This window comes from Acomys minous (assembly GCF_964271855.1).
Source record: "Acomys minous genome assembly, chromosome: 18".
Lineage (NCBI taxonomy): Eukaryota > Metazoa > Chordata > Mammalia > Rodentia > Muridae > Acomys > Acomys minous.
In genome coordinates this window covers 63,030,449-63,042,751 of record NC_140501.1, presented here as the reverse complement: position 1 = coordinate 63,042,751, position 12,303 = coordinate 63,030,449, and the positions used below count along the sequence as shown (strand labels likewise).

The 12,303-nt window shown below is 38.2% G+C and overlaps 1 protein-coding gene across 5 annotated transcripts in view; it reads left to right on the top strand.

The window, feature by feature from the left end:
- RNF17 (ring finger protein 17) overlaps positions 1 to 12,303 on the top strand; it is a 111,643-nt gene that overhangs the window by 57,741 nt on the left and 41,599 nt on the right. For all 5 annotated transcript variants that reach the window (XR_014776390.1, XM_084767242.1, XM_084767241.1 and 2 more), the window contains exons 17-19: positions 5,040 to 5,193; positions 7,696 to 7,811; positions 9,730 to 9,847. Coding sequence is in view for 4 of the 5 variants with exons in the window: in XM_084767242.1 (XP_084623368.1) it covers positions 5,040 to 5,193; positions 7,696 to 7,811; positions 9,730 to 9,847 (388 nt within the window). In the remaining variant the exon portion in view is untranslated. The remainder of the gene's footprint in view (positions 1 to 5,039; positions 5,194 to 7,695; positions 7,812 to 9,729; positions 9,848 to 12,303) is intronic.

Genomic DNA, 12,303 nt, shown 5'->3' with positions numbered 1-12,303 from the left:
TCTGTGAAGTGGTCACTAATATCACAGAAATACTGTGATAGGGACTGAAGAGTGAATGGCTCAGCACTGAAGAGCACTGGTGCTTCTGCCAGGCTCCCACACCTGCCTGGCACAGCTCTGTGATTCCAGTTCCATGGGATCCAGTGCCCTCTTCTGGCATCCAGTGATATTAAACATGCAAGTGGTGCACAAGCATGCATGCAGGCAAAACACTTAAACACACATAAATGCTGTGATAAAGATGCTACTGCTCTGTCAGATGTGGAGTCTGACCACAGGGATAAAGCTTCTTGTCACTAACCACTCTCCTCTGAATGTGCACATTCAGGTTTGACCTAAGCCATGTTGCTGCAGAGCCTGCCATCTCCAGGGTAGCACCATACTTCCTGGCTGCCTGGATGGTTACTAGAAGCTTCTAACCTTGTAACAAATTAGGACATGGACTTTTTCTTCCAATGTCTTTTTATTTTGGTAAATATGCATAATGTTTATCATTTTAACATCTTTAATTAAAATTACATCATTTCTTCTACTCTCTCTCCCCACTCACACTCAGACCATTCCCTCTCAAATTCTTGAACTCTTCTTCTGTAATTGTTGTTACACATACGAATGCAGCCTGCCAAGTTCCCTTGGTGGTTTTAATGTGTGTGAGATTTTATGAGTATAGCTCCCCCTCATATAGAAGACACTATCTCATAGCCGATATCCTAGTCTTCTGGCTCTTAGAATCTTCCTGCCCGCCTCTTCCATAATATTTCCTGTGCCCTAGATAGAGAGATTGTGTTGTAGGCATATTGTCAATTGAGAGGTTGTTTGGAAAACCATAATTATTTTGTTATTTAATATGAACACGTATGTATATATAGTTTGAGTGACATTATGCCACTTGAGGTGAAAATACTCCCCTATGAGAACAAACCTCAATTCCATGCAGAAGAACCCTTCTTGGAGTTGGTTAGGACTATAGTAAGACCCTGTCTCAAAAAGGGATTTGTGAATTTACTCTATTCTCTAATAAAATAGATTTCTTTATTAAACTAGGCTATTTGGTATGGTCTGAAAGCGTTGTTTCTAAAAGGCATATATTTCCCTTTCCCCTAATCAAAGGTATTTGACTAGTTCTCCAAATGACAGTTATTAGCACTAAGAAAGTGTGTTTGTTTCTTTGAGGCAAGATCTTGCTATTTGTCCTTGGCTGTCCTGGAACTCAGGATGCAGACCAGGCTAGCCTCAAACTCATAGAGGTCCATCTGCCTCTGCCTCTTGAGTTGCTGGGATTGCAGGTATGCACCAATCCTATTGCATTTTGATTTAAGAGAGAATTGTCCAAACGTGTACAACCACTCTAGAAATCAACCTGGCACTTTGTCAGAAAATTAGGAATAGTGCTACCTTAAGTCCCAGCTATAGCACTCCTGGGCATATACCCCACCATACAACAATGACATTTACTCAACTGTGTTCATAGCACCTTTATTCGTAATGGCCAGAATCTGGAAACAACCTAGATGTCCTTCAACTGAAGAATGGATAAAGAAACTGGTACATTTACACAGTGGAATCCTATTCCGCTTTTTAAAAACAAGCAAATCTTGACATTTGCAGGCAAATGGATGGAACTAGAAACAGACACCCTGAGTGAGGTAACCCAGACCTAGAAAGACACACATGGAATATACTCACTCATTAGTGAACATTAGCCCAACATAGGTGTCCTCTGAGAGACTCCACCCAGCGGGGGTTCGGGACAGATACTGGAACTTGGTGCTGGACTCTGGGCAGAGCACTGAGAGTTCTATGAAAGAGTAGGGGTGGGGAGTGTAAGGGCCTGGGAGGGTCAGGAGCGCCTCAGGGAGACCATCAAGGCCTGCAGATCTGGACTGGGGGTGGGGCCTGTACAAACTGATACACCAACCAAGGACAATGCATGCAGTGTAACTAGACCCCTGTTTAGACGTAGCCAATGGACAGCTCATTCTCCACTTGGGAGAAGGGAGGAGGAGAGTAGTGACTGCTAACATGAACTCTGGTGACTTCGATTTGATCACTGCCCCTTTGGGCAGCCTTGCACACAAACAGAGGTAGTGGACACAGGCTCTCCTGATGAGACCTGACAAACTGTGATCAGATGGTGGGGGGAAGGTTCCGTCGTCGTTCCCCCCCCCCCCCGTCAGAGGTCTGGGGGAGGCAAATAGGACCAAAGAGGGAAGGAAGGTAGAAATGGGAAGAGTGAGGGGATAACAATCGGGATATAATGTGAATAAATTATAATAAATAAAAATACATTTTAAAAAATAATTACAATTTATTTTTAAACTGCTAGGTAAATGGTAACGAAGTGGGCATTTGTGACATCAAAGCTATCAGATTAATTAGTGAGCACAAAAAAAATAATATTGTTTGATGAGAAGTCGGAATTATGGTCACATTACCACATGAATTTTAGCATACTAATAGTAAGTTGTCAGTATTATATCTTGAATGTGTTAATAGCATGAGTATTCAAAGTCACCAGAAAAAGTTAAGCAAAAAAGGTTTGCCCGAAGAATGGGAGGATACAAGGGATGGGATAACCATTGAGATGTAACAAGAATAAATTAATAAATAAAAAAAGGGGGTTGCCTGAGAGCTATCAAACCTTTGGATGTAATAGTCACTTTGGGAGAAATATAGCAAGTATACACTACTCAAGGGTAGAGTAAATAATAGATAATAGCATAAGAGTTCTGGCAAGATGGCTTGTTGAGGAAAAAACTTGCTGCTAAGCCTAACAACCTGTGATTGATTCAGGGGACCATATGGTAGAAGGGGAGAATTGGCTTCTGCAATTTGCCCCACCTCCACAGGGATGGTGTGACAGGTGCACATACACACAGATAAATGCAAATAAATGTGATTTTTAAAATTAATGGTGTAACATAAACCCAAAAGGTGGGGAGTTCTGCAGAAAAAGAGGTTTTGTGTCTTTTTAATGGTACAAATGTGGAAGTCAGAGGACAAGTTGCCAGAATTGGTCCTCTCCTTCCTCCATGTGGGTCCCAGAAAACTTAGATGACCAGGCTTGGCAGCAAGCCCCTTTGCTCGCCAATCCATCTCACTGGCGCAAAACAGGTTATTTTTTTCTTTTTCTTTTATTTTTTATTGAAAAATAAAATCATTCATATTACATCTCAATTGCTGTCCCATCCCATGCATCCTCCCATTCCTCCATCCCTCCCTCCCACTTTCACCCCATTCCCCTTCCCTATGACTGTGACTGAGGGGGATCTCCTCCCTCTGAATACTATGCTAGGGTATCAAGTCTCTTCTTGGTAGTCTGCTATCCTTCCCCCAAGTGCCAGGCCTCCCCATCAACGGGACATGGCCAAATATGGGGCACCAGAGTTCGTGTGAAAGTCAGTCCCCAGTCTCTACTTAACTGTGGAGAATGTCCTGTCCCTTGGCTAGATCTGGGTAGGGGTTTGATGATAACTGCACATATTGTCCTTGGTTAGTGCCATAGATCGAGCAGAACCCCTGGGCCCAGATCTGCCCATCATAGTGTTCTTGTAGGTTTCTAGAACCCTTTGGATCCATCTATTTCCCCATTCTCCCACCTAGAGTCCCAATAGGATGTCCTCACCTCTATCCCACTTTCCTGGTATGTGAAGACTTTGATGAGACATGCCCCTTGGGCTAGTGTCCAGTTATAAGTGAGTATATAGCATTTGAGTCTCTGCTTCAGGGTTAGCTCACTCACGATCATTCTAGTTCAACCCATTTGTCCATAAATTTCACAAATTTCTGGTTTTTAATAGCTGAGTAGTATTCCATAGTGTAATTGTACCACAGTTTCTTTATCCATTCTTCTACTGAGGGACACTTAGGCTGTTTCCAGGTTCTGGCTGTTATGAATAAGGCTGCTATGAACATGGTTGAACAAATTTTCTTGTTGTGTGCTGGAGCATCTTCTGGGTATATTCCAAGGAGTGGAATAGCTGGGTCTTGAGGAAGCCCTATTCCCAGTATTCTGAGTTAGTGCCAGACAGATTTCCAAAGTGACTGCACTAGTCTGCATTCCCACCAGCAGTGAAGGAGTGTTCATCCAAAAGAGGTTATTTTTTAAAATTAATTTTCATTATTTTAATTTTATATATGGGGTTTGCTTGTAGGTGATAGGAGAGGCCAGAGACTGTAGCTCCTCTTGGATCCGGAATTTCAGGTGTTTGTGAGCCACTTGACATGATTGCTGGAACAGAACTTGGGGCCTCTACAAAAGCCACATGCCCTCTTACCTACTGAGCCATCTCTACAGCCCCTTCCTAAAAAACAGTTATTTTTAAAAGAGGGCTGTGCCAGCTTATAGGGTTGGCTTATGGGTTCCATAAATAACAACCAGAAAATTATATAATCTTGGATTGCATAATCATTCAGATTATTTAGATAAAACTAATATAGCTTAGAAATATCAGTAGGAACATTTGCTGAAACAAAATGAGAGTTGATGTGGAAATGCTGGTCACTAAATTGTACATACAGAAGGATAGAAAGATTGCCCAGTGGTTAAGAGCACTGGTTGCTTCTCCAGCAGACCTAGATTCATTTTTCAGCATCCACATGGTTGCTCACAACCATCTGTAACACCAATTCCAGAAGAATCTAATGTCCTCTCCTGGCCTCCATGGGTATCATGCATGCTCATGGTGCATAGACGTACATAACAGCAAAACACCCATACACATAAAATAAAAATAAATCTTTAAATTTTATGTACAGTATGACTTAGTTTTGCTAAAAACAAAAGTTTAGAGTATCTGTGTGTGTACATAGATGTAATCTAGAGGAATATACAGTAACTTACCTTGCTTAATGGGATTTTAGTTTTGTTACATCTATGTATACTAATTTTATACTGATTCTGAAATAGTCTCAAATTATATAATACTTGATAGGTCAATCTCTATCTCCTGTCAGTTTTTTAATGTTTATGAATTTCTGAGCAGTATATACAGTAAATTTAACATTTGAGCTTCTGTTTTCTATGTTTTATTCCTCAGATGGAGAACCTGGACTTTATGTCTCTTCTAAAGACAATTGAGGAATTCTATAAAGGTGATGATGGGGAAAGTCTGGAAATCCTTTGTCCTGTTCAGGATCAAGCTTGTGTAGCTAAATTTGAAGATGGAATCTGGTATCGTGCCAAAGTGATCGGTAGGAAAGTGTATATTGTTTCCACAGGGAAATGTTGTATGTCAAAGCTAGGATCATCTGAACTGTTAGAAAGTAAATCATGGAGGTTGTATTATCTGCTCTTACCATGTGCTCTGTCATGGGTCTTTAAAAGGCAGTTGTAACATTAGGATGCCAATCTCTGGCTACTAGAATCTGACTTGCTTTATTAGGAATTAACTATTAGGAATCTGGCTAGAAAATCAGTCAATGGTGCAGAGCAGCAAAAATCCATTCTTTGAAAGTTGGCTGCCTCTTCCTTCATCTCTCTTTCCTGCTATTTTTGTTAAGGTGCAGATTTCTTAGCTTCCTTTCTAAATTACTATATTCCTCTTTCCTGGGGAATTGCCTTATTATTTAATTTTTCCTGTCTTTCTGTACATCTTCTACATTCTTCTTAAGTAACTGAACTTAATTCACAAATAATAGAATTAGAACCAGGCATGATAGAATTGCAGCATTAAACCTATAATCCCAGCACTTAGGAGGCAGAAGCAGGAGAGTAATTTCAAAATCATACTAAGCTACATAGCAAATTCAAGGCTAGCCTGAACTACTAGAATATATAGCATGTCTCAGAAACAACAACAGAAGCATTACAAAATGAAGTGATAAAAATAAAAGTAAAGCCAATTTTGTGCCCTGCTTCTTGTCCCAACTGCTGTAGAAGGTGAGGCAGAAGGGCGGAAAGTCCAGGGTCTGAGCCACTGATCAAAAACCCTGCCTCAGAATGAAATGACACAATGGCCTGTGGATGTAGCTAAACAACAGAGCATTGGCTTAGCATGCGTCAGGGTTTTGATTCAATTTCTAATATCATAAAAATACATATAAACAGTGAAGCCATTGGGTTTTAGAAATTAGACATACCATAGGCAGTATTTTATGTTCTTGTTTCTTGTTTGTTTTGGTTTGTTTACCTCAGAAAACTCATGTCAAGACTTGCAGTGTTGCAGTATTGGAAGGTAGAGCCTAGTGGAAGGCTTTGGGGTGATGAGAGCAGAGTTTGTCTTGGAAGAGTGACGACCTGCTCTGAATTAATTACCAGGGTGGTTTCAAAACCAGGCTGCCGCTTCTGTAGCATGCACCCACTTGCCCTTCCTCTTCCATCATGAGCTAAAAGTCATTAACAGAAGCAAGCAGATATGTACCCATGTGCCATGGTGTTGAATTTTTTTTTACCACTGTGTGCATTTTCTACATTCTCTTTAAGTCAAATAATTAAATTTAATTCACAAAATAATAAAATTAGAATTGGGCATGGCACTACAAAGTCTGTAATCCCAACACTTGTGAGCTGGAGTCTCCTCTAGAACAGTGAGCTACAGCTACACAGACCAATTTTTGAATAGGTTACAGTGTCAGATGTTTTTCTAGCAAGAGAAAATGGAATAGGACCTGTTTGATTTCAGTGTTTGTAGGTATGTACTTTTTATTAAAAGGATTAAGTTTAGGTTGGCACTGTTTAACATGTTTTCCCCATTAATCTAAGAACCTAACTAGCTACTACTAAAACAGAACATTTCAAATCTTATATCAAAATCAATAATCTTCCAAGTTAAGTTTTCTATCCTCAGTCATCATTGGTTTTAATTTAATTAGTGGTTCGTGTCTTAAACTACCTAAACCTTTTTCAGATACAGTTCTTTTGAGTGTCTGTGTTGCTATAACTAAACATCACAGACTGAGTTGCTTGTAAACAATAGAAAGTCAGAGAAGTCTGAGAGATAGGCATGGTGTGGTGATGGTCTGTAGGACTGCCACACATTTGCTGTTCTGGAACTTCTTTTGGCCTGGCAATACACTTCATTGTTCTCCTGTCCTAGAGCCCCTGTTTTCTGGCTCCTGTGTTCACCACTTCAGTTTCCTCCTTTGTTTTGGTGGTTCCCTGCTACATTGCTTTCCTCAGAAAAAGGAAAGAATAAATAAGAGGTAAATATGAGACTTCCCAGCCTACTGGCGCTCTTCTCATATGTGACTGATAGTTTCAGTAAAGGAAAGGCTGTCGGTTAAATTTCACACTGTATTTTTCTACAGTTTAAAACTACATCTCAATTATACTTGAATTGAGACTTCTAGCCTAGGGATGCATAAAGGAAACTGGGAGATTTCTCCACATTCTTGCCTAACAGCTGATAGCAGGCACCAAATCAGCCATCATGGGTGCTTATTACCTGGGACTAACTAACCAGTGCTGTGCCACCTGCTTGTGTCTTCCAAACAGCCAGTGATGCTGGCTTTCTTCCTGTGTTGTAGTAACATATTACTGCAGCTGTCTTTCAGTTTCGAAATGATAGAAGTTTCCTAGCCCTGTATGTATACTAAAGAAGTACAAAGTCTCGACTTTGGGGTGATTTTATAAGTCAGGTTATCCTTATACAAGTTTCTGCATAATTGAACTTACCAAAAGTTTCTTTAACGTATAGACCAGACTAACAGAAAGGCCTGTTAAGTTTGTGTTTTTTAATTTCATAACCCTTAAAGGTTTGCCTGGACATCGGGAAGTAGAAGTTAAATATGTGGACTTTGGTAATACTGCAAAAATAACACTAAAAGACATGCGGAAAATAAAGGATGAGTTTCTGGAACCCCCAGAGAAGGTAATTTGCCTGTTAGGAACACCACAACTAGGATAGCAGGCTAGTATGAAATAGAGGTTCTTTTACACAGGACTGTTGTGTCTATGACTATTTTTGTTTATAAGCAGTGTCTGATAGAACAACCTGTAAATAAAGTGCTGCTTTATACATACAATTCTCTTTAAGAAACACTGCAGGGAGCTAGAAGGTAGAACACTTGGCTAGCATTTACAAGACTCTGGATTCAGTCCCAAGCTCTGTAGTAATAAAATTTGATAAGTGTTGCCAAATAAGTATAAACATATAATATGTATGTATTTGGTCTTAAGTACTTACTGCTGTGGAGCTCTTCATTCATCATTATGAGCTACCAGGTCATGTACTAGAGTTTCAGTTTTATGGTACATTGAGTGATAAAGCTTATCTCAGAAGTAATATGGCTGTTGTTTAGTTTCTGTGTAATCGAAGGTTTACAGTAGAAAAAGAAGTGTGGGAGAATATGTAAAATACTTAATTTTAGTGATCTCTGGGTAGTAGGATAAGAGAGCTGCTTCTGGTTTATATTCTCTTGTTATTTAAATTTTTACTAAGATCTCTTTTAAAGTATTTATATCACTTTATTCTCTTTAAATGTGTTATATATTAATTTATTTTTATTTTGCATGTGTGTACGCACATACACAGACATGTCACAGCACTCGTGTTATCAAAGGGACAAATTGTGGAAATTGATTCTCTCCTGTTATGTCGGCCCCAGGCATGGGACTTAGGTTTTCTGATGTGCAAGCATACATCTTTACCTGTGAAGCCATCTTGCCAGCATATGCTGGCTTTTTTTTTTTTTAATAAGAACTAAGAAGTATCATAAAAAGAAACTAGAAAATGCAGATGAGCAAAAATATTCAGTGGAGCTGGAGTGATGGCTTCATGGTTAAGAGCACTGGCTGCTCTTCCAGGGACCCAGGTTTGACTCCTATCACCCACATGGACGCTCACAGCCATTTGAAACTCTGTGGGCATCAGAGATACAGGAATGTATGTGATGAGCAAACATTCAGGAAAAATACTCACACAAATATATGTGTATATTCAACGTTTTAACAGGTGTGGTGATACATACCTTTAATCTCAGCATCCAGGAGGCTGAGACAGACAGATCTCTATGAGCTCAAGACCAGCTTGGTTTATATACCAAGTTCCTTTGTCAGCCAGTTATATGGTAAAACCATGTCTCAAAAGCCAAAACAAAAAATATTCAGTGTTTTTAATATATGTTCTTGCAGGATACATCTTTCACAGTGTCTTCTTTTGAGACAGAGTTTTATTGTCCTACTTTGTAGCTCTGGTTGGCCTGGACTCTCCATGTAGACCAGGCTGGCCTCAAACTCATAAGAGATTGGCCTGCCTCTGGCCCCCAGGTTCTAGGATTACAGACAGGAACTACCATGCCTGGCCATCTTTCACATTTTTAGCAGTTAAAGAATGAATATATGTTGTCCTATATGTCTGTATGTCTCTCTTTTATATCATAAATGTCTTAACTTTTAAATGAATGTTTATTATTCTTATATATGAATTGCAGTGATTTCATTCAACCAAATAATTTTTTATTTATAATGTTATTATTTATAAAATGATTATTTTTATTCATGATGTTATGTTATAAATTTATTTATTATGAAGTTATAGGTATTTCATGCCTTTGATGATTTCTAAATAGTTTGAAATAGTTTTTTTATTTTGAGAGTTTTACTTGATTTTGTTTGGGGCTTTGTTTGTTTGTTCCTTTTAAACTCTTAGAGTTAGAACCTAGGACCTCAAGCTTTCCAGTGCTGTATCCACCAAGCTATGTAAACATTAGCTTTCTAAACTTTGAATAAGTTTAAAATAGCTAGACATTAAGTTTATATTATTAATGGCGGAACTTTGTTTGATACAGGCAATTAAATGTAAACTGGCATATATTGAACCAAGTAAAAAAACACGGTGGTCCAAAAAGGCTAAAGAAAAATTTGAAGAAAAGACTCAAGATAAATTCGTGACATGTTCTGTTATTAGTAAGATATTTCTATCTTTCTCTATTATTATTTAAATAAGATTAATATTATATATAAGGTCTTATTTTAGAATAAATTAAGTGCGCCTTGAATTGTAACAATGAGAAATAACAGTCATTGAGAAATAGGATCGAGGTGGTTTATTTCCTATAAGCCTTATAGTCAAAGCATACAGGCAAGAAAAAACATGCCACTGAAGATTTACAATAGATAAAATAGTTTGAACCTATTTTCACTGCTACTAAGGAGGCTGAGAATCACTGGAGCCCAGGAACTTGAGGCCAGTCTCAGCAGCATAGCCATGCCTCACTTAAAACAATGAAACCATCAAGTTACCTTCACTGTGGCTCCTTGCAAACCTGAAGCCAGAAATTAGCTTATTTATCTGTATTTACTGAGTCTAAGATTTAATATTAGGCAAGTGAAGAGAGGCATAACATGGTTAGTAAATAGGTTTTATTGATTACTTGTTTTACTTTTCTTCATTTGTCCCAAGTGAATTCAGTTGTAGAGTCTCTCCATATATTTTGAGAAATGTTATTCCATTTTTGGAAGTGTTCAGGTCTGCAACCCTGGTTGACCACTAGCCCACAGTTCCTAACACATGTTCTGAAAAATGAAAGGTCGAATGTCTGTGTCTAATTTGAACTGTTATAACTGCAGTACCTTTTTCTGGAAGCCTTGTTAGATAGTCTCTATCTCCTTTACAGTAAGTGCACATTCTATTTGAAGACAGTAATGTGTGTGGACCACTTGCCCCAACTCTATTGTTCATATTCATTGTATACAGTGTGTGTGTGTTCCTCAGCTTGAGGAGTTCTGAATCTCCAAACACACCTGGCCCTAAAGGTTGTCAATAAGGAGATGGGAACCTTGGATACACACACACACACACACACACACACACACACACACACACACACACACACATTTATGCAATTTTTATCCAAGATATATAGGTCATATTAATTTAGAGAGATTTATAGTTGCTCTTCAATTCTGTTAAATTACCATTAGATGAACCCAACCATCATTAGAGGATTCTTCTGTTTACATAGTGAAGAGAAGTTGAGAAGAACTGCTTAAAAAATTATGCAGTGTCTGTGATAACTTTGTTGATATGAGAAATTTTTCAGAAGAAATGATTCAGTTGAAGGGTAATATAATTACAGAAATTACAGCCGTGGTCTGTAGAATTTTTATGTCTGGCTTCTCTGAGATGAACAGCAGAGTTCTACTAGTCCTTGAGCAAATTCCTCTTAACTTGAAACAAGTTTAACCTGGATAAGTTAAACTTAACCTTTGGATATAAAACCTTTTGGTTTTAGCAATTTTCTTCAGTATTATTCCATGGAAAATGCAAGACAAGTATTTATCTTTATTACCTGTGTTCATTAGCACAAGGATAAAGCACATATGTGGAGGTCCGAGGACAACTTACAGGCGTCCGTTCTCCCCTTCCACCATGTGAGTCCCAAGAATCAAACTCAGGTCACCAGGCTTGGCAGTGGGCACCTTTACCCCTCAGCCATCTTGCTCCTTGGATTTAATTTTTGATTACTCTTTTTCACATTTAATCATTTGTTAATATCAGTGACAGCCACTATTAATTATACCATAGTTAATAACTAGGATAATTCTATTTAAGGAATGCCAAAGAATCTTGCACAACCTCAGCCACTACCCTTACCACCCTGCCTGATTCTCGTTTACTTTAGGGTGACCACTGATGGGAATTACAGCTTTCTATTAGTGTGGATTCCAAGCTCATAAACTAGGAAACATGTAAGTTTAATAGGAAGAAATCAGGGACAACAATAAAGAATAACTGTGGATCGTTAGCCACATTGAACTTAAAGAACTTTGTACAAGTCTAGAACTGTGGAGAGTAGGAAGGTCAGAGTATCAGTGTTCACCACTGCTTAGCCCTCTGTTTCTTCATAATTTACACAAGACTAGTAGTCTGTTGAAAGAAGTTTTCTAATATGTATTTTTAAATTATATTATGTGTTGCTGCTGGCAACTGGTTATCTTTTTATTTAGAATTACTCTGGTTAGCAGCTACCAACCGTTATTAATTTTGCAAAAGGTATAATCATACTGACTCAATATATATTTGATGGTATTTTTTGAGGATTGAGGGCTCAACAGTTTAGAGATGGTGTTTCCCAAAGAAGTCTTTTTGTTATTTATTCAAATACTTATTAAGCAAGTTCCTAGCTATTTACTACTATTAAGAAAACACTTTTACCACTAACTCCCAGTTTGCTATACAGAGTAGACGCAAAAAGGCAGGTTTATCAAAGAAAAATTAGATAATTTGTCTAAATAAATAATTAAAACAAATAAATAATTAAATAAAGTAGCAGAAAATACTATTTGAGATTTTTAGATTTTTGTTCTTTTTTTTTTTTTTGGTTTTTCGAGACAGGGTCTCTCTGTGTAGCCTTGGCTGT